A 20,994-nucleotide genomic window follows, 5' to 3' on the forward strand; every position below is an offset into this window, starting at 1 on the left:
TCTTGTTTTGCGATGTGAAGTCACCATCTGGAGTTCTGGACTCATTATGAGTTTGCCCAACTTGATATGAACAGTTCCTACCATCTGTGGTCCTCTTTCACCCAATTTAGCATGTGATTCATACTTGGCCAGGCAAGGGTGGCACCAATGATTGTAGAGCAAAACAAACCATGTTGGTGCAGATGAGTTGTCTAATAACATGAGCAAATTCTCTATGAAGCTTAAGCCATCACTTCCAATTTGGTATCCAACTACAGTATAGAATCTTGATCGAGAATCCAACTACAGCAAATTTCTCAACACCAGCTAGCTGTCTATATATTTAGGTTTACAATGAGGGTGTAAGAAATTATATGAAGCAAAGCACAATCTTGATCGAATCTTAATATCTTGGTATTTGAGGGTTTCTATTCCCATGGAGTTTCTGCTTCCATCTTCTATATGTGATCCAACTACCATCTTAGCATTTTTTCTCTTTCTGTTCTCTTTCGTATGGATATCAAAATACTTGCAGAAAAGAGAACCCCCGAAAGCGGCTGGTGCATGGCCAATACTCGGCCACCTTCCCCTCTTAGGAGGGCCTCAACCGCCCCACATAACCCTAGGGAACATGGCTGACAAGTACGGACCGCTCTTCACTATCAAGCTTGGTGTGCACCGAGCTCTTGTTGTAAGCAGTTGGGATGTGGCTAAAGAATGTCTCACCACTAATGATAAAGCTTTTGCCAACCGCCCGAAAGCTTTATACTCAGAGATTATGGGGTACGACTATGCCATATTCGGTCTTAGCCCTTACGGACCTTACTGGCGCCAGATGCGAAAGATAACCACGCTGCACATCCTCTCCAACCACAAGTTGGAGTTGCTCAACCACGTCCGAGAATCGGAGGTGAAGGTGTCAACCAAACATATATTTGATATGCGGGAGCGAAACAAAGGTGTCTCAGATAAGGTGTTGGTGGACATGAAGAGGTGGTTTACAGACTTAACTTTAAATGTCATGTTCAGGATGGTTGTTGGAAAGCGATTTTCTGGGGCTAACTCGGCGCAAGAGAATGAAGAGAATGAATGCTTTCGGAAGGCGTTGAGGGAATTTTTAAGATTGGGTGGCGAATTTGTAATCTCAGATGCAGTTCCATTTCTTAGGTGGTTGGATTGGGGAGGTTATGAGAAAGCCATGAAGAAGACAGCTAAAGAACTCGATGGTGCGCTTCAAAAATGGTTAGAAGAGCATAAGCACAAGAGAAGTACTGATTCTTTGCAACATGATTGTGAGCGTGACTTCATGGATATGATGCTTACCGTCCTTGATGATGATAGCAGAGAAGAGTTTGCTGGTTCAATTCCTGCTGATTCAATTATCACATGCCTGGTATATATACCGATGAACCTTTCTCTTCAACTTGATTATATCATGAATTTCAACTTCCTATACATTATCTCCTATAATACACACACACAGTACTAAAAAGCTCCTTTAGTGTAGCAGTTTTTCTATTTGGATTGGAGTGTTTTTGTTATGTAGCCGTTTGTGATCACTTTCTTTAGAACTGTTTTTGTACGTTACGTAATTTTCTTATTTGCAATCGGTTTTGTTCAAAGAAAATAGAGGTTTTTTTTTTTATATAATAAAATTTCAAGACTGTGTGCTTTAAACTTGAAGTACTTCTTTTCTTTTAGGAAGCACATGTCAACTGCCTGAAAATTCACTATATATATATATATATATATATATATATATATATATATATATATATATATATACACACACTATTATTAAGAGAAAAGAGAGTTTGTCAGCCAAAACAGAAAAAATTTACCAAAATATCCCTCAAATATTAAAAAACATTTAAACTGAAATATTTGAGAAAAACAAAATGGTCAATTCACAAATAAAAGAAATTTAACAAAAAAAAAATCAAAAACAAAATATGTGCAGCAGTTTTCTTAACATTCTGTGGAATAACTTCCCACGTAATTATTCACGGGTATTTCTAAATGTACCCAGCAAATTTCTATGTATACCCAGCTACTTATTAATATTTAAAATATTTATTAAACCCAGTAAATATTCCCAAAATACCCATCCAAGTAAACTGATGCTCATGCGATTTGTTCCCAAAATCAAGAAAACAAATCTCGACCTCTCCAATCAACGTCAGATTCCACCAATTTGATGATCTTCTCCAAGCCATACCTAAGATTTGATCCACCAATTCTCCCTCAAATCGCTATGAGAGGAAAGATGTGATTACTGCTGAATGCATATGAACAAATCGCAATGAGAGTACATTTAGAAAACTGAATATCCCCTGTTGTCTAAATGAGATTGCGGCTGTGTAAATTCCCAAAATATTTCCTGTGATTTGTTCATCTTCTCAAATTTGATGTTTATGTACGCAGCAAAATGAATATATATGAACAAATCGCAATGAGAGGAAATATGAGATTGTTAGAGAAGAAAAGGAGCAGGGACTCGTGATGATTGATGGGATAAAGACCCAAATCCAACCACTACAACAGCCAAAAGACTTCTGCTAGTTCTAGTTCATACCCATAATCATGATTTTTTTTTTTTTTAGAAAACATAATCGTGATTATCCATGAGCTCCATCAAATTCTTATCCTAAGTCTATATATATATATATATATATATATATATATATATATATATATATATATAGGATTTTTCTCAGGTGCGGACATCCGTACCGAAATTTCTGTACAGATTTCCTGTTTTCGACCACTTTCCGGCCATATTTTTACATCTTAACCGTTCAGTTTTTAGATCCTAATGTATAGATCACCTCTGCAAAATTTCAGCCAATTTGGTGATCGTTAAGGCATCCAAAACTGCAATTTACACGAACGGACCGAATCTGTCGAACCGGAACCGTTCGTATTTATAATGGTAAATTGCAGTTTTGAATGCCTTAACCATCACCAATTTGGCTGAAATTTTGTAGGGATGATCTATACATTAGGACCTAAACACTGAACGGTTAAGATGTAAAACTATGATCGGAAAGTGGGGAAAAATGAGAAATCTATACCTATTCCTTAGGTACGTACGTCCGCAGCCAAGAACCCCTGATATATATATATATATTCTGAAAAATCTTCTTCATTTCAAGAGATTAGAATTCAAAGTCTCTATCCTTGTTGAACAAGATCATACAATTTTAAAACAATACTAGTATCACCAATTGACTAGAGATATTCCAAACAATTTTTCTTTTTTCCCATCCGGAGGAGTACCATTAATGAAGGATATGCTGGAAATCATGAGATTGTTTGCTGGGTGCATGGTTTTGTTAAAGATGGAGGGTATTTTGGGAAACTTGTTGGATTTAAGTAGTTTTCTAAAAATAATATTTAAATATAAATAATTTGCTGGGTTCACTAAGTAATTTGCTGGGTACATTTAGAAACACCCTTATTCACACCCATAGAGTGTGTTTGGAGTCTTGTATATATTAAATAAACAAAAGAAAATGCTTCTATAAGTCTATAACTGATAGAGTTAATTTTAACCCCAAACGCTATCAAAAGCCATTTGTCCATTTGATAGTCTGAAGGGAATTTCCCAAATTTTAGAAGCAATTCCAAATAGTCTTACAAATGCTTTATGCAATATAAAATTACTTACAAAAAAAAATTCAAAAAACAGCTTTAAAAAAAAAAATTAAAAAGGAAAAGAAGCAGTTTTTCTGTGCTTCTAAGTGTAAGTACAGGAAGCTCATTAATCTTAGGAACAATGTATGTGCACTAGTAAAAGAATTTCCTACATTAGTGTTCCTTATATGTTTGAAAATCATGTACATTTCATATGTCCTTTGTAGGCGGTTCTTCTAGGAGGGACAGATACCTCAACAGTGACATTAACCTGGGCTCTTTCTTTATTACTCAACAATCCTGAAGTCCTGAAGAAGGCTCAACTTGAGTTGGACAACCATGTTGGTAGGGAAAGGCAAGTGAACGAATCAGATGTGAAGAACCTAGTCTATCTCCAAGCCATTATCAAGGAAACCTTGCGGCTATACCCAGCTGCACCTCTCTCAGTACCACATGAATCCAGAGAAGACTGCAGAATAGGTAACTATCATGTAACCTCAGGCACACGTCTTCTTATCAACCTTTCGAAGATTCATCGTGATCCAAATGTCTGGCTCGAGCCTTGTCTATTCCAACCAGAAAGGTTTCTTACAACTCACAAGAATGTTAATGTTAGGGGCCAGAGTTTTGAATTTATACCATTTGGAAGTGGTAGACGAATATGTCCAGGAATATCTCTAGCACTTCAAGTTACTCAACTTACATTGGCTCATTTGCTTCATGGGTTTGAAATTACAGCCCCATCTGATGAACCACTTGATATGGGTGAGAGTTCAGGAATAACAAACATGAAGATAACCCCACTGGAGGTCTTTCTCACCCCACGCCTACATCCTAAACTTTATGAAAATGTTGACTAGATGACTCGCAAGTTCTTCAATGTTAAGAATTACTGTGTTTCTGTCAAGACTGAAGTGCAACATATATTGTAATTCAAACAATCTTATCCAATTTCCTCTTAAGGATTTATATGCTGCAATAAAATTTTATAATTTGTATCATTTCACAATAATACCTTATTAGACTATAGTTATTCTTTTAACTTTAATTAAGCCACCTATATAGTGTAGTAGTTTAAGACTACAACTACATGTAGTCTTAAACTGAATGCTTCTACTTTCAAGACCACAAGTTACCTTATTACTACCTCCAAGCCACACCTATAGAGATTAGTAGTTTAAGACTACATGTAGTCTTAAACTGAGTGCTTCTGCTTTCAAGACCAGAAGTTACCTTATTACTACCTCCAAGCTTTCTACAGCCTTAAAACTAAGATCTACCGTCTCATCTACTGCTTTGTTTTGAAACTAAGCCTTAAATTAATCTCATAGAGCAGATTAATTTGGCTTGTTATAAACTATAGAAAACCATTGAGTTGTTAAGCTACTCTTAATAACAGCGTAAATCTGGACAAAATATTGTATTTCAGCTACAAGGAAACTGGAAGCTTTAATATACTACATTTGGAAAGTGAAGCCTCCAGAATTGAAACTTCATAAATAGAGAAAGAATCCTTTAGCATCTACATTCACTAATAACATTAAGATAATGTTTTAGCACACGAGTGAAAGGGATAATCGAGAACTAACTACAGAGAGGTATGATGCAGGCACCGCCTTCTGGGTTCTGCTGTTCCTTCCATATCCGTCCTGTAACTCGCAGCTTCAGCTCTTTCCTATCCCCACCAGAGAAGAAAAGCGCCATGTTGCGCTGTATTATGAGGCCATCATGGCTGTCCCTAACCTTCTTGTGGCTATCCCTTATGCTTCTTGGATTTCCTTCCCATATGATCTTTCGGCCATTTCCTCCAACCTCAAGGCTGTAGGTGTAGTTCCGAGCTTCTGTTTCATCCCCCATGAAACGTAGAAATGCCATGTAAACAGGAGCCATACCGAGCTGGAATGCTTCAAAATGGAGACAGAAGTACTGACCAAAGCAGTGGAAAACCTAACAAGGTTGAAAAATAAAACGATTACTTCTCTATCTTGTAAATCAACCCATGATTTTTCTAGTCTTATATACTATCAAGGGGGATCCCATGACTCCAATATTCCCAGGCTTAGTCGGGAAAAATTGAACAAATCCGCTAAAGGTTACTTAAATGTTTAATAATGCAATTAGGATTTCTTAATCGAAGCAACCTAATAATGGATCAAATCCTAACAATAGAATTAACTAGCTCATCTTCAATATCTTAGTAACCAAATAAGCATTGAAAAGGGTTGCATTCACATGTACTTCCTGATCACTATTTCATCAAAAGCAAAAATTTTAAAGACACACATATGCGGAAGTACATGCATACTTACAGTTAACATCCATGTGGCATTTTCTACTTCGCGGGGATTAGACTTAACGTAACGATGGTTAAAAGTACATCCAGAATGCATGTCCACCTTGTGGTCATCCCGTAGATGAGCAACAAGGAATGGAATATCCCCAACAACAGAGCAGTCTGATCCAGCATAAGGACAGTTGTATGGTCTGAAGTTACAGACAGCCTCATGTTTCAGTTTACTGTAATATGGGAATATCTCCGGGCACCCAAGCGAGCAGTACTTGCAAGGCAGTTCAAGTGATTCAGCTACCTTCTCCAGTGCTAAACACCTTATGTCACCAAGCTCCTGTCTACAAGTTGGGCACCGATTATGCACTCTTGTTTTACAGGTGGAACAAAGGGTATGCCCGTTATGGCACTGCAGAAACAAAATTTCAGAGTTAAACGCCATAAAGCTCCATCACTCTTAAAAGAATTTCACAAGCAGCTTCATAGTTTTAGAACAATCCCCTTGCTTGCCATCAACAATAAATCTTACGGTAGTGATTGACTGAGTATCTCTTGATTCAAATAACAATGAAATGAAACAAGATGAAAGGTAAAGAACTCCATTTGCCAGAGTAGAGAAAGTGTTGCTCATCCAAACTAAAGAAAGCTTCTACATCCGGAACTCATAAACTCACATTTCTGAGTATATATCACAACACTTGGTTTTTAAAATGCATCATATGCATTACACCTTCAAAAATATGTTATTGCAACCTATACATCAAAGAGTTGTAATATGTTTTTACAATATATTGCATGAGAGAGAATTTACACCTCTCCTGTCCTCAAAGTAAATGAAAAAGATTACACAAATTCAAGAACGCAACTAATAAATTTTAGGAGCGCCAAAATGATTTATGAATGAATGATATGAGCAAAATGCACCCAATTCAAACACAAGAGCTTTTCAGAAATAAGCCATCCATATACAATACCCAACAATTTGGAACTGTCACGACATTAACCTGCTTCACATTACACAATCTCTGGGGACTTCAAAAACTCCTATTGTTGGTAATCCCCTTCCAAACCAACTGACCAATAAAAGCCTCAACAACGTAATCACCAACCCCATGTTTCTCTACACATACAATGTATTCGAATAAATTTCGTGAAACTTTGCACTCTGCTTGCTAGACTGTTACTATGAACTCCAAAACACACTTCAAGTTCAAATCTTTGATGATCACATAACTACATAATAAAACTACGCCGAATTAAAACATTCTTGTTGAGTGTTCTCGCTAAACCAATATACAGTTCTAATTAACAAGAACCAATGTAGTTTTCTAACAAGTTTCAGCCACTCATACTATCTTCTACTCTATTCCACCTCCACCCCACCCCATTTTCCAAAATCAAATCCCTCCTTGTTCAATTCAATCAACCTATATCACCCATAGAGTTCAAAACCCACAAAACTAATCTTCACCAACCTGTCAAATACATATCTTCACAACCAAATTGCACAAACCAAGACAAGCAAAACAACCCAAATGGCAAAAAAAAACAAAAATGAACGCAACAACCAAAACCCATTAAAGCACAAACCTGATGGATTGGAGGGTACATTGAATTTGTGCAAACAGGACATTCAAGAAGCTCATGAACACTGGTGGTTCCCGGAACGTTATTGCCATTGTTGTGAGGCTTTGGAACTGTATATAACTGGCGAGGACGGCCGTGGATCTCGTCGTCGTCCATCAAATCCGACGGTGGAACAATCTCCATGTTTTCTGGGTCCATTTTCATACAGGGGAAACCAAAACCCCCCGACAAAATTTGAAACGAGAACCCAAAAAGTTCAAACCTTTGGGAAAATGTGCACCATATGATTGCTCGCTGTAATAAAAAAGATCCAATCTTTGGATTCTGGGTTCTTCAGAAATGTGATTGCAACAAAGAATTGATGAAAAAACAAAAAAAGAGGGAAAATTTTCGATTCCAATGTGCCTACTGAGGAAGATGAAGAAAGAGAGAATGAAAAAGGGCACTTCTTATTTTCTTCGATGGGTTTTTTTACATGAGACTATGAGAGGAATGGAGAGAGATGGGTCACCGGCCAACTAAGGTGGGCCGTGTGATGTGATTAAGTTTTTGTTGTTACGGGTATTAAGTGGTTATTAAAGGATTCAGTTATGAGGCTTTTCATCTTTCCCAACTAATTTCGAGTTTTATGAAGTAAAATTTGAATGGTTATAACAAGAGGTTTTATTAATTAAAGGGCTTTTTAGCTGTTGTTACAGTTACTGATGCAGTTATTGAACTATTAGGAGACCACTATGGGTTGCCTCTACGGTGTATATATGGTAAGAGAAATTCTTAGGTGGGGGTTTCCCCACCACGTGGCTTTAGGGCCAACCAATAAGAAGAAAGAAAATTTTCTCTCTTTTCCGAAACTGCTCCTGCTTTCTAAAGTGCAATACCCAAAACACCCCTCCTGCTGGGCAGTGATTGGTCCGCCACACCACGTGGCTTTAGGGTTACCCCACTCAAGATTCTCTCCGGTCTCATATGGTAAAATACATGTAGAATTGTAGAGATGTAAAGTTGTAACCAAATGTGAGTCCAATTTACCATTTACTCATATCATTTTACCGTTCTAGAAGGGTTTCGAGTGAAGGTCTTTATAGTATATCAATATAGTGATACATTGATAAATAAATTGACTTTCATTTTAGTGGAGCATTTTGGAAAACTAATAAAAGTTAGTACTCTTACACTTTAGATATGAGAATTTTAAATTTTTATAATTACAAATTGGAATGAAAATGAACGTGTGGATAGTTAGAAGTGGGTTGGCCAACGAAATTTCATCATTAAAAGTGAATTTGTCAACGAAATCTCGATAAAAATAGGCTTTGTAGATGAAATTTCGTCTAAAGAGCTGGGTATTTAATTTTTTTATAAAATAACTTCTGACGACGTCACGACAAACATCTCATCGGTCAAAGAATCGCCAATGAGATGTCATCAGAACATGTTGGTATCTAATTTTAAAATTAAAAAAAAAAAAAAAAAAAACACTCAATTGTATTTTTCTACAGCTTACAAGCTATCCTAAGCACAAGACTTCTCAATCAAGTCATTGATAAGCATTGCTAAATAGATGAAGAATAAGCAACTTATGCCTTAATGGTTACCTAAATAAGCCTCCAATAAAATATGAAGATTATACGCCTATGACAACAAGACCGATAACAATGAAACTCCTAGTTTACCTCCTTTTGAATTATTTTAGAAGAGACTCAACTCCACGCTTATTTTGTTATAAAAAATAAATAAAAAAGTGAGCCGTAAATTTTACTTTTATAGTAATTATATCCCTCAATAATGAATATCCACGTTTTAAATTTCATCTAATAATTCAAGGGGTGACTTGGACTTTCTAGATATCCACATCTCATCCTTCAAAGTTCAAACAATTGGATCATAACTGACCAAAATAAAAAGAACATTATCCTTTAAACAATTAGGTCATGTGTATTATAAGATGACACCCTTTTTTTAAATAGAAAATCCAACGTATCTTCCACGGGGACACTCAGACAAACCAAACTTTGTGGGAGTTTTTTATGGCACTCATGTTTTTCGGTCGAGATGCCACTTATGCCTAGCAGATTCACATTATTACAGAAGTATAAAATCAACTCAGTGTTGCAAAGGTGGCTTGAAAGTTTCTAGTTTCATAACTCATAAGCATGGTTAAGCCTTTTACCTCATCCATCAAGTTATCAAATCAAATTCAAGTAGTTGATCATTCTGTTTATTGAAGAAATGAACTCTTGCTATATATCCAATATGTTACGTTGCTAGACTCGTATCTAATTAAAGTTGGATGACTTCTTTCAAAAAAAAAAAAGTTGGATGACTTGAAAGATAAAATGCTGACTTGATAATCCCTTGCTCATAATGTTAACTTGACTTCACACCTGCTCAAAGACGATGTAAATATTGCTTCCAGTATAAAGACAGTTTGCCGACTAATACAGTAATTCTATAAGCAATATTTACATTATATATTTCTGCACGAATTTTCATTGGTAAAAATCTTCCATTAATTTATTTAATTTTTTTTTTCATTTTTTAAAGAGATAGATTACCGATTACCTTCCTTATTATGTAATATGTCATAATACGTTATGTTCATCATAATTAAAAAGATAATAATGTTCTAGGGCACTAATAATGGCATAAGAGGTGACTTGAGTTCACCGCTACTAACATCTTTAATTCATCATCTGGTGCTATTGTAACCAACTAACCATCCAAAAAGTCATTGAATTTAAAACTTTATGTAATATTCTCTTCGGCTTTGATTCTGGTCTGTACAATATAGATTTCAAATTGCTGTTACCATCTAGGATACAATAGTCTAAGAAAGCTACAAGCCAACTTCTGCAGAACAAAGGTCATACAATAATGATAAAGAGACTGAGCATCAGCTATCTAAACTCCAACTTTTATTCATCAACTTCCCTTATTTGCATAATTTCCTAAAGAATTCGAATCACAAAAGTAACATATATTACAGAATCTGCAAAAAGACGTCTCCGTAGTTGCTAAAAACTAAACAAAGACAATTTACAAGTAAAACAAACGATCAGTAAAGACACAAGGGTGACCTCAAGTAAGAGAAGTCACCACTGATTCGGGAAGGCTTCTCTGTAATTAGTATCCGCCCCCAAGGTAAGCTGTCTTACAGTGGCAGCACTCGCTCGTGTGTTTAAAAGCCTCTGAGCTAATCTATCTTTTGGTGTTTCTTTCTTCTTCAGCATGGCTGCAAGGGTTTTCTTTTTGTTTCTGGATGATGGGTTTGCCTCCAAATCTTCTCCGATAGCTGCAGATCTAGAAGTCGAAGCCATAGCAGCATCACGTAAAACCAAATCATTGTGTTCTCGTACTTTCGCAAGCTTTGCACGCTTCAGTGCCTGTTTATCAATTTCTCTCTTCCTTGTTAACTCTTTATCTTTCTCACGAACATTCTTCACGGCTTGTTTCGCCAACTGCTCTACTAGATTGTCCCCTGTGGCCCCTGTATCCAGAGTTGTCTCATCTATAGAAGGGTTCTGATTCAGAGGCTTCCCCTCATCATCTCTGGGAATAATAGGTCCATGAAATGGACAAACTCTCAAGTCTTTTCTCTGACAAAGTTTTCCATTACTTAATGGAGCTCGGCATGGTGGAATATCAACTTGCTTTTCTTTGTATACAGTAGCCTGAAGATTTAACTCTGCAATCTTATCTGCTGGGATAACTGCATCCTGATCTACTCTGCCCCAATGACTTTCAAGCTCCAAACCCCGGTGGTTAGCCAATACATCTCTCTTTGAACCCCAGTTATCCAAATAAGAGCCCCAGTTCACCTCTGGAGCTTCAGCCAAAAGCTTACTCTTCAGAGGATCTAACTTGGCTACACCACCTTCACGACTGCGAGTTTTTTTGCTGTTTGTCACATTACCATGTGCTTTAGAAATTCTCTCTTTTACCTCATTGGATGTAGATGTAGATGTGCATGTGGATGTCCCAGCAAGATCTTCAATGTTGTTACTGGGACGACTAGAACTCCCAGTCTCAACTGATCCGATATTGCCTTCCTCCCAAAAATCTTCTTCATCAGGATTTGTAGCGTTTAGAAGAGTGCAACCTGATTCTTCACACTTCTTCTTGACTGACTGAATATGATTCCGGATATCAATGAACTCCTTCAAATAGGAATCTCTGGACCTGTTATCATTCAGTTCAACCCTTACAAGAACAGTTATCCATTCTTGGACCGCAACCAAATGCTTTGTTAACAAAAGCTTGTAAAGCTCCCTGAGTGCATCAAAAACCACTTTGTTTTCAGTATTCTCATGAATTTTATCTTCTTCTTCCAACGTTTGCAAACGCAACTGCCGTAACTCATAAGAATGAATCTCTTCAAAATCTTCATCATCTAAAGGAATAAACTTTGAATGTTCCTCTTTAGCACGTGCAATTTCTAAACACTCCCCAATCTCATCAACCGTCGACTGTATCTCTTCCTTTATCGATCCAAAACTCCTCTCCAAACTCTGAAACTTCTTCAGCAAAATCTCCTTCGACTTCCTCTCCCTCTCCCTCCTCTCCTGCTGAACCCGCGCCGCATTTGCCTGTAGATTCGGGAACTGAAACTTAAGCGTGTTCTTAAGGTACTCAAACCCTAACCTAATCTGCCTATAATGAACACCATACGAAGCATTCCACTTCTCCAAAAACTCAATCGCCTTCAAACGCAGGGTAGCCGCAACATTTGCCGGAGCTGGCAGTGGCAAATTCCTTCTAAACCCGACGCTTAACGTCAACAACTGATCCATATTCTCAACCACAAGGCCTCTAAACAGCTTCGACCGCATAAAAAGCTCATCAATTATCAGCAGCGTTAAATACCTCACCTGCAACATTTCTATTTCAGCAAAAAATTCTTCTCTCCCATAGGTCATAATACAAATAACCTAAAAGTTTAGCTCAAAACACAAAGATTACGCAACAATCCCTAAAGGATCATCAGGGTTTTGTCTTCATTTCTATATGAACCAATTTGAATTTGACTAATTTGAGTTGATAATCTGTCAATGATTTTTTTCGATTGATTAAGCTAATAAAACCCTAGCGAAAACAGAGTTGCAGAGAAATGAAAGAGACTGAGTTTTTTTTTTGAAGGACCTGAGAGTGGTCGCGCTTCATGAGGTCCATGAGAAGATGGGCGGCGAGTCGGAGCTCGGAATCGGAGCGGCGGACGACGGCCTTGATGGCCTTGAGGAGGCGGGGGTCGACCTCTGGTTCGATTGACTCCGTCGCCTTCTCGATCAAAACCCTAACCTTCCCTCCTCCTCTTCCTCCCTCTTCTTCTTCCTCCATTTTGAGATTAAAGAATCGGCGATTTTTTGAGTTTTCAAAATTGGGGGCAGAAATTTATAGTGTGGGGTTATGTGGATCTTGGCGCTGAATTGGGGGTAAATTGTCACAGTCTGAAGATAAGGTCACGGAAAATCAAATCATCGGGTCTGGGCCTGTCATGTTGAGAACCGGAATCGGCCCATTTTCAAGTCCACTACTTTTTTTTTTTTTGGTCTGTAGTCCACTACTTTAACTTGAGGGGGAGATGCTAAAATGTTGCCAAATAATCTCTACATGCATGCCTCGTTTATATGATATGCAACGTAAAAGAAGCCTTGCTATTAATACTTCGTCACAAATATGAAGGGTTGAAAATTGTGATGTACAAGCCTATAAGGCACCACTTGTGACACGGTGAGAAATGTGACAGCTAGCTTGGTGATTTGATCCTTTTTGAAAATTAGTAGTGACAAAAACAAAAATCCTCGCATTTCATGTTAAGTGAAAATTTTAGATTTTGTGTGACAATGTTCAATTGATTGTCACCGATCTTTATATTAATTAATATATGATGAGGATTCTAGTAATGTGCTGTTAATTTTGTTCGCGTGATACCAAAATATGTTAGTAGTGGAATAGCTGAAAGCGGCGAGTGAGGTAAGTGTTGTGGAGATGGAGGCATAGGACATAGCTAGGTAGTGAGTTAATATTAAGATGGTCGAGTTCGTGGTTGCTTAGTTAACACTTGACAGAATCAACTGGAGTTGAAAAATTGCACTAAGAGCATCTTTAACAGACTCTTTATTTTAGCTCTTTAGCTATTTTAGAGAGCATGTTTTGCTTTTTATCTATTTTAGCAGCTGCACCAAACTCCTAAGTGGCTCTCTATTATAACTTTTAGCTAGCTATCCCGCTCCTAAATATAGAGAGCGAGATGAGACTCTCTATAATTTAAAACATTCATTTGGAGTTATTTTATATAAATTATAAATACATTTAAACTATTTAATCTTAATTTAAAAAGTAATATAAATTCAAAATTAGCTAAAATAGAGAGCATTGATACAGACATATTTCTAAAGTGGCTAGCTAAAATGACTTTTTAGCTATTTTGACTAAAATTTGACTCAAAAATGGCTAACATTGCTAAAGATGCTTTAAGCTGTCATATTAAAAATCCTCTACCGATGCGAACTACCCAAATTAAGCTACTCTCTTCCATCTTCCACCACTTGGTATTGATTGATCGATGTAGGAGGCGATCGAAGCAGGTAAGATCAAATAAGGCTATGAAGACTAATAAAAGGAGTAAAAATGTGGTTGAAATTAAATTGGGTTAGATTTGAACTGCTGGACTTATTGTGCTCCCCTACGACTTGATTAGTATGAACCCGTGCTGATCGAGCTTTGTTCTTTTAAAGAAATATATAGTCTGAATGCAGAGGTTGTAGCCTACTTGATTGACTCGTAAGATCGGATCATGATCTCAGGGGGCACATGTGTTTGGGGACTGGATCGATATAAGGTTGTGGGTTCCTTCGATCTCTACCACGTTTCTTCAATAAACAAAACTAATATATAAGCAGGTTCATGAGATTGATTATAGCTCAGTCGTGATTCGACCCGCTGATGAATGAATTTACACTTTTACATCACGATCGTTATATCAACCAAATATTATTGATTTTAAAAGTTTTGACCTTTTTAAAATCGGTAAAAATTGAACTTGTGTGGACACAATTGCAGTTAAACCAAGTTGGTAGCCCACCATGAGTGTGTGTGTTTGGTGGGGTGGTAAGGCTTTGGTCTCATATATAAGATGTCAGGAGTTCGAGCCCCATCAAGAGTGGGAATAGGGTGGGTTTTTTTTTTTAAAAAAAAAAAAAAAAAAAAAAATTGGTAGCCCACCAACTCAATGAAAAATCAAATGATTTTACACTTGATCTGGCCGTTGCACATAAATGCTACTCATTAAACAGCTTAAAATTATAAACCAATGTTTAACTGCATCAAATATTACATTTAAATATTCAAAATGTAGTTCTTAACTTATCCTCAATCAAACGATTCAAGCCCAGATGCAAATCCAAATTTGTGAGCGCCAATAATTAAGGTTAATTAGATTACCTTCCAATCCACACAACCCATCAAAATTGCAGCCCTACTCAACATATCAATAAGTAACCTAGTAAAATAAGTTTGTTCTAATCAACTCTTTTACTGGAGTTGGAAAATTGCATTAAGCTGCCATAATTAACAACCCATCTACCATCGTGAGCTACCCAAAGCTACCCTGTTCCATCTTCCATCTACTATTGGGAGTTGATTTGAAGGTGTTGCAGGTCAGATCGAATTTGGCTAGATACAGAACTAGATATCTTGTTGTAAAATTGGGTTAAAGGTTTGAAGTACTGGACTTACCAGCCGGCGAGCCGGACACTTTGATTAGTAAGAACAATGAACTTGAGCTAGGTAGCTAGCTTTAGCCAGTGGATATAAGATCATGCATAGTGTACATTCTCATACTAATAATAATAACTAATTAATTATTCCAATCATGCATGGTGTATTTTGACCATCTCATTGTCCGTTATCCCCCAACACCGACCACGCATGCATGCATACGTGTTTAGAGTTTGAAGAACAAGGCGCGTGATGCATGTCTTAATTACTGCTGGGTTGTATATTCCATAATCACAAGAATAAAATATTTGTGCCGGTTCCGGCCAGTAGTATATTTTAACATAAACTTCATACATACATACATGCATATATATATATATAGAATCATTCTCAGGTGCGGATATCCGCACCTAAGAAAAAAGGTGCGGATATCCGCACCTAAGAAAAAAGGTGCGGATTTCCATTTTTTCCCCACTTTCCGATCACATTTTCACTTCTTAGCCGTTCAGTTTTTAGGTCCTAATGTATAGATCATCTCTACAAAATTTCAGCCAAATTGGTGATCGTTAAGGCATCCAAAACTGCAATTTACACGAACGGACCGAATCTGCAGAACCGGAACCGTTCGTGTACATTGTTGTAAATTGCAGTTTTGGATGCCTTAACGATCACCAATTTGGCTGAAATTTTGCAGAGGTGATCTATACATTAGGACCTAAAAACTGAACGGTTAAGATGTGAAAATATGATCGGAAAGTGGGTCAAAACTGGAAATCCGCACCAATGAAAAACTGCGGACGTCCGCAGTGGAGAAGGCCTGTATATATATATATATATATAGGATTTTTCTCAGGTACGGACGTCCGTACCGAAATTTCGGTACTGATTTCATGTTTTCACCCACTTTCCGATCACATATTTTGATCTTAACCATTCAGTTTTTAGGTCCTAATGTATAGATCATCTCTGGAAAATTTCAACCAATTTGGTGATCGTTAAGACATCCAAAACTGCAATTTACACGAACGAACCGAATCTGTCGAACCGGAACCGTTCGTGTACATTGTTGTAATTTACAGTTTTGGATGTCTTAACGACCACCAAATTGGCTGAAATTTTGCAGAGGTGATTTATACATTAGGACCTCAAAACTGAACGGTTAAGATGTGAAAATGTAATCAGAAAGTGGGGGAAAACGGGAAATCCGTACCGTGCGGACGGTACGGACGTCCGCACCGTAGCCGGACTGATATAAGATTTTTCTCAGGTGCGGACGTCTGTAACGAAATTTCGGTACAGATTTCCTGTTTTCACCCACTTTCCGATCACATATTTTGATCTTAACCGTTCAGTTTTTAGGTATACATATGCCTTCGGCCAAGAAAAACCTATAAATAAATATGCCTTTGTCAAATATCAAATGTATCAATCTATAGCTCGATATACTGAGGAGGCCTATAATGGCAGGATACAATAATATTACTGCTGGATTTGCTGTGATGGTGATAGCTTTTTTGGTTTTCCGGCCGGCATGCATGGTAGTGTTGGCAGATAATATTGTAGCTGGTGTCGGAGAGGACACTGGCTGGAATGATGAACATTATGATTACCAGGGTTGGGCTGATGGCTACACTTTCCATACTGGAAATACTCTATGATAGTATTTACTAGCATGAGAGCCCGCGCGATGCTGCGGGGCGGATTTTCTACTTTAACCTCTTTATGTTTGGTTTTAAGTTTTTGGTTGACAAAGATAACCATGATGTGTCTATGAAACGAAAAACATGTTCTTACTTAATATTTTCCCCATGCGATGCTGCGGGTTAGCTCTTTTTTTTTTTTTTTTTTTTTCTCTCTAAATTGTACCGTTGTACGTAATAGATTCACAATCATAAGCTAAGAAATGTTAATTCAAAATGTTATCCCTTCCATAGTACAAAAGCTGGTGTTTTAACCAAACTTGCATATTTACATATTTCAAAAGTAAAATTTTTTAGCAGACGCTGGTATTACTATATATAAGTTCTTCAGATGTATCATCATCATCTGCTGTTGATCTGGGGGCTGCCACTGAAAGATTGGATGGTAAGAGAAGAAAAGAGTGACTGAAGTTGCCGTTGAAATGTAATCTTGAATATGATCAAACAGTAACATATAAGAAGCACTTTCCTTCCAACCCTATTTAATATCAAACAGACACAATAGCAGAAGTAATATTTTGGTCATTTCTCTAATGAGAACTTTAATTTAGAAATACAAATAAGAGGAGGTAATTCTTAAAAGAAAATATGTTTTAGACTTTAGAGCATTAATCTCCTTAATCAATGTTATTGGAGAAGGCATTAGAAATTGACCACTGTTTATATATAGTTTGCATCTGATTTATCTGTATCTAAGGTTTTTGTTTTCTTCTTGATATTTTATCTGTATCTAAGGTCTTTGTTTTCTTCTGATATTATTAGAAACAGAAAATTGGGACCAAGAAAAAAATATAGTGGTATCTAAATTTGAAGATTTGAATAAGAAAAACAGAGATATTGAGTAATCTAATCAATGGGGCCTAAGCAATACTGATGCAGCCAAGAAGCCAGAAGAGCCGTACAACAAAAGTCAATGGTCAGAAATTTCATGTCAGCAAAGATCTGTAAGAGGACGAACTACTAATGCATTTCACAGGACATAGAACCTACCTCGTCAACTGATTTTGCATTCTAGCAATCTTTATAGAACTCTCGATCTCCAAAACACAGCAGCTCAGCAAGAATATTTAACTTATATTAGCAATACCGTATGTAAGTAGAAGGTTTTTTGAAATATGAACCAACATGGGAGAGGGAATGACTGCACTGTATACACACCACAGGTGGAAAAAGCAACAGAACATTCATAGTCACACATATAAACATGGAAGAGTCAAAACCCTCTCTATTACATATAAAAGTTCCCATTCAAACGATGTTGTGAATTCTTGATAATAGGATTGATGTACAGCAGAGTGCGGACAAATACAAATATCACAATTCCTCGATGATCAAAAGGATACAGAATAGCAAACTCTGTACATATATCACAAACACTTAAGACACGTAGCCTACACTCCCATAAAAGCTCAAAGATTATATTTTCATTATCAAACTTTGTCAGCTCAAAATTTGTACCGTCATCCTAAGTATATCGATCTGCAATCAAATACATCACTTTTTGAATGCAATCGACAATACCACATAAGACAGAGAATTTTGTTTTAGAAAGAAGAAGCACCATAATCGAAAACCCATTACAGCAAACTTATCCAAATACAGAAAGTATCAGAAATTCAAAGAACCTAGTAAGAACATGAAATCAAAGTTTGCAACTTCAAACAAAATGCTTGACAATAAAAGCCATGGCTTCTGGTAAAGCAGTAATAAACAATTAGGGTCTGTATCTTCACATTGAAATTTAAACAGAAAATGAAGTTTGGTATTTTAAAGGCGTAAATTGTAACCAAAGGAGGCAATATATCTGACTCTGATATAAATAACGAAACACAGAATGAAGCAGACTTCATATGAAGGTTTGCAGAAAGATTGAACTACCAGAATTCGTCACCTCAGAGCAACAGTTCTCATGCTGGTGGAAATAAAATGCTGTAAATAAATTTGAATAAAAAAAAATAAAAATAAAAACAGAACCAAAAGATGCAATTTATCTCACTCTGACAATTTTCAAAACAGATTATGAATCAAATTAATCGTGATCTACAATGCAATGAATCAGAGTTCATGCAATTCATAACATAAAGAAGTCTATGAACTTAAGTGATGAAACACAGAATGAAGCAGTCCCCATAGGAAGGTTTAGAGAAAGGATTGAACTACCAGTATGTATCAAAACCTAAAACCCATCACATCACAGCAAGAGTTTTAGATCAATTTGAGTTTGCTTAAGCAGAACCATATTAAAATAAACTATAATTAGATGCTTCTTTTTTTCAATTTGTGTCAAGAAACCTCACTGAGATATGACACGTCCACATACACCTGGAAACTATAACATTCAGTTGGAGTAAACATGGTTTGGAAGCTCTGGTCAAATAACGCTAGTAATCTTTACACGTTATGACACAATGCGGATGTATTTGCAGACATATGCATCCACATACACATGGAAACTATAACATTCAACTGAGTAAAAATACCTTGTGCATACCACGAAATCCCCAACCCCTCTTGGGATCCACACCTTGGGCTTCCATTTCATATCTTTCAAGCCACCTAAGAAAATCGTAAAAATCTTCTTCAGCACCAACTTTCTTTGTGTCATTAGTGTCATTGTCGGTTGAGCTGCTCGAGTACCACAACTTTGAGCTTCTTTGCCTGCCCACCACTGTAATAGAGCTCATGTTAACCATAGACACCAAATGATCTATCTAAAACAATAAGCCTCCACACACACACACACTCACCACTATTTCAGTGCATGTTAAAGTGTACATTCTCATTAAGATCACATTATGTAAAATAGTAGCAATTACCGCAATGACAACCCAACATCAAAAACATCATAACCAAAGCCTCACTCTTTATGATCAAGTACTCAATTTTGAAGAAGGTAAGTACCCATTCTCTCTTCATGACAAAACAGAAAGCATTGAGAGTGAAATTCTATATAATCATCATAAATCCACATGATCTTCGTTACAAAGAAAGCAGAGAGAAAGCTGCACACATATACTCATTCTCTCTTCATGCAACAATACCGTTACTTCCAATACAGATAAGGAGAAGTACGTCCATAATCAGATGAAATTCCCACCACATGTGAGCAAACTAAAACAACAATGAGAAAGGGAAAACCTGAAATTCGTAAAACTAAATCTCTTTGCTACTTGTCCAAAATCCTTCAGAGCTAATGAAAAGAAGTCTCTTGGTACTTGACCTCTGACGATAGAAGTGGTTAACGTCTTTGATTCTCTTAAGCCCCCTCTGAAATTCCTCAACGTATACACACATCAATTCAGTATTGAATTTCAAAGGACCACCACCAAACTACTTCAGAAACCATCAAATATTTATAGACCAATTGGAAAATTAAAGATTCAATTTTGAAGAACCCAACAATCAACAATCAATTACCAAGAAATTGAAATAGCTTACCTCAGTATTGGAAGTATTGTCGGCGCCGGACCCGAACTATTGATTGGCTCGAGAATCGTCGATTTTGGAAGCTCAGTTCCCTATTTGAATTCCAACCAAAACTCGATCGTTCCCTTTCTCTCTCTCCGTGCGAAGCAAAGAAGCATGCCCTCGCTCTCTTTGTCGCTCTTTTGAAGATGCAAAGAAACAATTGTCCTCTTGGAGAGCAAACACGCAGACCCGGCGCAACAGGTTGCAAAACACCTGTCTCGGGGATTCGGGGGCAACCATGCAAAAATACCAGAAAAAATCAGGGGTAAAATGGGCAGTACACTGTTACTAAGGGAGGTACTGTTCATAAGCTACAGTTACTCCTACACTGTTTTAGTATATAGTAAATTAGCAGTCTGCTGTAATATTCATCTGAATCATCACGCATCCGTTTGCATCAGTTTTCAGATGTTCTGTGGGCTTTAATATGTGCTGTTGCACTCTCTAATTTATTAATCAATCATGATAAAATATGGTAATTTCGCTAATTTTTCAATTAATTGCTTACTAACAAAAATTAACCTACAAGTTAATGACTGATTAATTAAAGAATCTAAAGGCATACACGAGTTTAGTAATTACTTAATGTAGTCTAATGTAGAATTATTTTTGTTTTTATTT

General features: G+C 36.8%; 4 protein-coding genes across 11 annotated transcripts; 1 reads left to right on the forward strand and 3 right to left on the reverse strand.

Annotated features, from left to right (window-relative positions):
• The first annotated feature begins 206 nt into the window (after positions 1-206).
• On the forward strand, positions 207-4,616 carry LOC133714651 (cytochrome P450 CYP82D47-like). The gene is made up of 2 exons (XM_062140817.1): positions 207-1,372; positions 3,843-4,616. Exons 1-2 carry the CDS (start codon positions 416-418, stop codon positions 4,473-4,475), a joined length of 1,590 nt encoding a protein of 529 aa, XP_061996801.1. The 5' UTR covers positions 207-415; the 3' UTR covers positions 4,476-4,616.
• A 429-nt stretch (positions 4,617-5,045) lies between these two features.
• On the reverse strand, positions 5,046-7,996 carry LOC133714652 (E3 ubiquitin-protein ligase SINAT3-like). The gene is made up of 3 exons (XM_062140818.1): positions 7,493-7,996; positions 5,925-6,311; positions 5,046-5,562 (listed from the first exon to the last, which is right to left on the reverse strand). Exons 1-3 carry the CDS (start codon positions 7,691-7,693, stop codon positions 5,200-5,202), a joined length of 951 nt encoding a protein of 316 aa, XP_061996802.1. The 5' UTR covers positions 7,694-7,996; the 3' UTR covers positions 5,046-5,199.
• A 2,386-nt stretch (positions 7,997-10,382) lies between these two features.
• On the reverse strand, positions 10,383-12,901 carry LOC133715749 (UV-stimulated scaffold protein A homolog). The gene is made up of 2 exons (XM_062142385.1): positions 12,629-12,901; positions 10,383-12,357 (listed from the first exon to the last, which is right to left on the reverse strand). Exons 1-2 carry the CDS (start codon positions 12,821-12,823, stop codon positions 10,582-10,584), a joined length of 1,971 nt encoding a protein of 656 aa, XP_061998369.1. The 5' UTR covers positions 12,824-12,901; the 3' UTR covers positions 10,383-10,581.
• Positions 12,902-17,087: 4,186 nt separating this feature from the next.
• Positions 17,088-20,684, reverse strand: LOC133716008 (uncharacterized). Of its 8 annotated transcripts, none has more exons than XR_009849302.1 (4): positions 20,344-20,684; positions 20,044-20,172; positions 19,386-19,573; positions 17,088-18,384 (listed from the first exon to the last, which is right to left on the reverse strand). XR_009849302.1 is itself a non-coding variant. In XM_062142738.1 (4 exons), exons 2-4 carry the CDS (start codon positions 19,819-19,821, stop codon positions 17,183-17,185), a joined length of 381 nt encoding a protein of 126 aa, XP_061998722.1. In that variant the 5' UTR covers positions 19,822-20,172; positions 20,344-20,684; the 3' UTR covers positions 17,088-17,182. The 8 variants fall into 8 exon arrangements, 4 of the variants coding, with proteins under 4 accessions (XP_061998722.1, XP_061998718.1, XP_061998720.1 ...); XM_062142738.1 differs by having other exon boundaries at positions 17,088-17,275; positions 19,722-20,172; XM_062142734.1 differs by having other exon boundaries at positions 17,088-17,383; positions 19,722-20,172.
• Positions 20,685-20,994: the final 310 nt, after the last annotated feature.

This window comes from Rosa rugosa, chromosome 6, assembly GCF_958449725.1.
Source record: "Rosa rugosa chromosome 6, drRosRugo1.1, whole genome shotgun sequence".
Lineage (NCBI taxonomy): Eukaryota > Viridiplantae > Streptophyta > Magnoliopsida > Rosales > Rosaceae > Rosa > Rosa rugosa.